Source organism: Lynx rufus, unplaced genomic scaffold (assembly GCF_022079265.1).
Source record: "Lynx rufus isolate CCGP_SWC_20201006 ecotype Redwood Valley unplaced genomic scaffold, mLynRuf1.p SCAF_2, whole genome shotgun sequence".
NCBI lineage: Eukaryota > Metazoa > Chordata > Mammalia > Carnivora > Felidae > Lynx > Lynx rufus.
Window position 1 is genome coordinate 148,755,152 of NW_025814834.1, and position 4,674 is coordinate 148,759,825.

A 4,674-nucleotide genomic window follows, 5' to 3' on the forward strand; every position below is an offset into this window, starting at 1 on the left:
ATTCTTTAGCATGCTTTTCGCCAATACCCAAGGCTTTCCTACTGAGAAAAATGAATCAACGGAATAGCTGAAGAATCAAACAAATATTTATATATAAACACAAAAGATTCACTGTGATATGGGAGAAGTGTAATGAAGTGCTTAAGTTACCAGAATATTCTGAACTTATAAAAAGGACTCCGTTAGAAACATTGCTTTGTAGCCCTGCCAAAAATGGCATGGTTAAGTAATTTGAAAAAAACCTTATTGGCCCAGAGCTAAATAAACACACACACCACACCTCCCTTGACCCTTAAGATTTAGAGTGAAGTTGGTATCAAACAAACAAACAAAAACTACTAAATTTTTCCAAAATACAACGAAGAGAAAAAGCAGTGTTTAAATCCAAACTCCATCGAATATTTTTTCTTTTAAGTTTTTATTATTTAAATACACCATACTAGAGCAAATGTCTCTGAAAATATCACAAATAAAAGATTTTTTTCTTCATTCAGCAAATTAGAAGTAGGGGGGAATTTCTACACAGTAGCTGCTATGAGCCTGATTTTTTTTTCCAATTTTTTTCTTTTTTTTTTTTTTTCATTCTTTTTTTCTTTTCTTTGCCATGGAAGTAGCAACATTAGGACAAGAACACTTACATGCATACATACATTGTATTTTACAGAGATACAATAAAAGTGTTTGTGATAGAATATCACAAAAGCCACATCTCTTTCCTTTATCTCATGTTCAGTTTTGATTGAAACACATTTCCTTACAACACTTAAATATACAAAGAGCAAATAGAATGTTGTTAAGGTAAAACACAGGGTACAAACTCTGGCCAGTGCCCTGCTAATTGTTAATGAGGGTAGAAAGCAGATTTGAATGCTTCTTTTAATTAGCTTCATTAGTCATTTCCCTCCTCCCAAGCTCCCTCCCCCCCCAAAGATGTCCTCCGGTGGATCTTTTTTCATTTTCTCTACAGTCTCCCCATTAGCCCAGGTTCATGGAGTCCTTAATGTTCATATTCAGTCATTTTAATACACCAATAAATGCGGGAAGGGCAGTCAAGACTAAAGAAGGTGCAATGGCATGGAGCTGGCACTGGTGCTAGCTACAAAGGTGACCTGTCTACTGAAGACACATGGGATCCACCTGTGATGAACAAAGTCTGAGATGAAGGCACGCATTCTGCATTACTCTGACCTTTTAGCAGACCTGCAAGAAATAAAAACGGGCATCTTAGCTAAAATGCTAAATTTGAGATATTAAACTCAAACATGACTGCTTTTGTCTTCTCTACATTCACTAATCTTCTTTTATTAGATTACTTTCCAACTGTGACTTGATGGAGGCTTTCTACGCTACTTACTCCGGCAGTGAAGAGCTAAAGCATAACGTTTTCTGCAGTTTCACTAGCAGAGAAAATGAGACAATAAATGGACTTTCGGAAAGTTTCTGGTATAAAGTTCTACAATGAATTGCTTAACCCTCTTAAAAGCAACTTTCTTTCTGAAAAGAATGAACTGCAACATCTTGCCTCAGTAATAGTCTCTTAAATGCACCTTCGGAGCCCAGTCCTCCCCAAGGAAGTTTTGGGCTAATGTGCTCAACCGCAGGACCTTTGGCAAGGTTACTTTGTGCCTCAGTTTCCTCATGGTTAAAGTGGGGATAATAAGGCTGTTACAAGATTACATCATACGTATGGGACACTTTCAACAGTGCCTGGCACATAATAAAAGCTAAACAAACACTGGTAATTATTATTCTGATATCCTCATATGATGTCTATTCATCCATGTCCTTCTCAACCTAAAGGTACGTGTTTGTACACGTGGGTATATATATCTATGTATACAGACAGATACAGATATAGGTTAGGTATATATATATATATATATATATATATATATATATATATATACATATGTATACACACACACACACATGCACATACCACACAAATATTCAGATACTACTTCTCCTTTAGTATTTCCTATCTATGTCACTTAATATTACATAAATATTGTAAATACATGAATCAAACGTAATGTGTTAATGACTTATGCTCAATTAAAAAACATAGTTCAATGGAAGTCTAACTTTAACGTCTAAGTTAGAAATGATAATCCACACGGTCGTCAAATACAATCTGTTTGCAATTACCAAAATGAAATAATATATATTAGGTTTTTATGGTTTTTAAATGACATTTCGAGCTTCCCAGGAAGTTCTTGTTTCACCCTTTCCCTAACTTACTAAAAGCCTGAAGTCTATTAGGAACTGCAACCCCCCACTTCCAAGCTAATTAAAGTGGTGGAGGCTTAATTCCCCAGAGTGGAAGCTCAGTGTGAGAAAGGTAATTTGTCTGTCCAGAACAAAGATGCAGCAGCAGCCAGCGAGCATATTTAATAAATGAGCATCAAATGTCCTCTACGATGGACACACACAACACCAATTATGTAACTACGGGGACTACGAAGTGATATGTAAGCTAGAACACTTGCTAAATTTTCCTCCAACTAAAGAGACGTGAGCTTTTATTTTACTGAAAAGCACTGCTAATTCTAGATGGAACCACCACTCTTGAGTGGAAGAAAGAATTCCAAAGCAGGCAAAAATTAGCAAAAAAAAAAAAAAGAGAGAGAGAAAGAAAAAAAAAATCAGCCACAATTTTGGATTGTATTTACAGAAGTCTCTAGAAGGCAATGTTTTCCTGAGGATAACCAAGCCTCCTTTAAATGGTAAAGGCTGTAAAATGTTGGTAGATCCTGAACACTAGTGGTCTGAGATTTCAGTCAAGACCCTGTAAGATTTATAAGCTTAAAATCATTTTTCTAGAATATACCAAAGCCAATGATGCAGAACAACTTAAACTACACATCCCCGACACTGGCAACAAATTTCAGGAAAATAAAAGTTTAAAGGGACCAGCTGATGGGGACCTATACTTTCTATACAATTAGCTGCCTTTAAAGAAGGGGTGTATAAGTAATCAACTCATTACTTTTCAGCCAGAGGATGCTTGGGTATATTTATTATGCATCATGCACTAAAAACGTAATTGGTTCTGCGAATAGAAGGAAAACGGCCAAAATTAATGTCCAATTTTCCCTACCAAAAACATAGAGAATGAGGAGAGAGAAGAAAATAATAAAATGGAGCAGTTTGTCATTTCTCCCTATCTCCTCTCCTCCAGAAAAGAAACACCACAGGGTTTGGGAAAATAATTTTAAAGCATTCTCTAGGTCCAAAAAGCAGTTTATGTTCTACCAGGAAGTGTGTTTTCATTACCTCTTTCCCCCTTGCCCTCTCATTAATATCTCCCTGGACCACGTTCAGCTTGCCCAAAACCTTTATTTACAAAAACCGCCTTGTGAATTGACCGTGCTCATGGTGAGCTGAGCACCGAGGGCGAATATGTGAGACATTTATGCCAACAGGGAAATGTTCTTAATTAACATCATCCCCAAAACACAGCTTCTTACCTATGTCTGACAAGAACATATCCTTAAGTTATACTTCCCTATGCCTTTTAAGAGCTATTAATTTTTGAAGGCCACCACCTGTCTATTTGGCTTCCAACATTAAGGAAACATGTACCAGTTGGTTCCTACTGGTGCCCTACTACATCCTGTGACCCAAAATGAACATCTTCCCTCTCCCATCCTGCAAAAGGTGTGGTAAACAGAAGACTGATCTACAAGGCACAACACATACCATGTTGTAAACACGTCCGCCAAGTGTCTCTCCAGCCTTCCTCCCTAGCACCTCTGAATTTACGTCACCTTGCACCCGATAGGACAGTACCGTGAGATCTTGCTTGTATTTCCTACGTGCCCTTTGCACTACATTTTCCATCTTGTCTCCACATCTCTGAATTCTCACGATGCATGCTGGTTTAGTTGCAACAATCATTTTTTCTACTTAAGTCAGGGAAAGAAATGGTATAAAACCAGCAACAAACTTAGGATGTAATCTGCAGAAAAACTAGACTTTTTACATGGGAAGGGGTGGGGAAGAGATCAACCATGTTCTTCCTAGCACATTTCTTTTCTTCCTTTTTTTTTAAAACTTTTTTTGGCTCTCAAGTATGACTGTAAAATGGCTTTGCCTCTAAATTGAAAGGGGTATCTCAAAATATTTACGTGACTTATCCATCGTTCTTAACTCTGCCCTGTAGATTCACTTCATTACAATTCAAACCATAAAAATCTAAGTATTTATATGGACTGGCATTCCTTAAAGAGGCTTGAAATGCCTCATCAATGGTGACTGGTTAATTTGAAATAAGAAATTAAACTTCTATTTTTAAAACAGTATTCTAGGTAGCTTTCCATACCAGTAAGTAAAAAAAAAAAGTGTTCAGATGCTCATGTATTAACATTTACTTAATAAAGAAACAGAAAATACATTTAAACTTATCCCATAAATTTGAGTAAGGGAAAATGATAAAAATCAGCACTAAAATACGGCAGTATAATTTTAAATGGTTAAAAGTTTTCAAATATTAGTCATTTTCCCCACACACAGCATTAAGAAATGCATTACAGAAGACAAAGAAGCCTAATATTTTTTCCTGAGACTTTTGAAGCTTGCTAAATTCCTATTTGCAGATAAATGTTGTTTTTTTTGTGATCCTTACAACAGACATTAATGAAGTTCCTATTGTAAATCCATAAAGAATTACCA

The 4,674-nt window shown here is 36.2% G+C and overlaps 1 protein-coding gene across 2 annotated transcripts in view; it reads right to left on the reverse strand.

Annotated features, from left to right (window-relative positions):
- Nucleotides 1-399: 399 nt before the first annotated feature.
- LMO4 (LIM domain only 4) overlaps nucleotides 400-4,674 on the reverse strand; it is a 16,821-nt gene continuing 12,546 nt past the window's right edge. For both annotated transcript variants that reach the window (XM_047084089.1, XM_047084090.1), the window contains exon 5: nucleotides 400-1,200. In XM_047084089.1, the coding sequence (XP_046940045.1) occupies nucleotides 1,192-1,200 (9 nt within the window). In that variant the 3' untranslated portion in view covers nucleotides 400-1,191. The remainder of the gene's footprint in view (nucleotides 1,201-4,674) is intronic.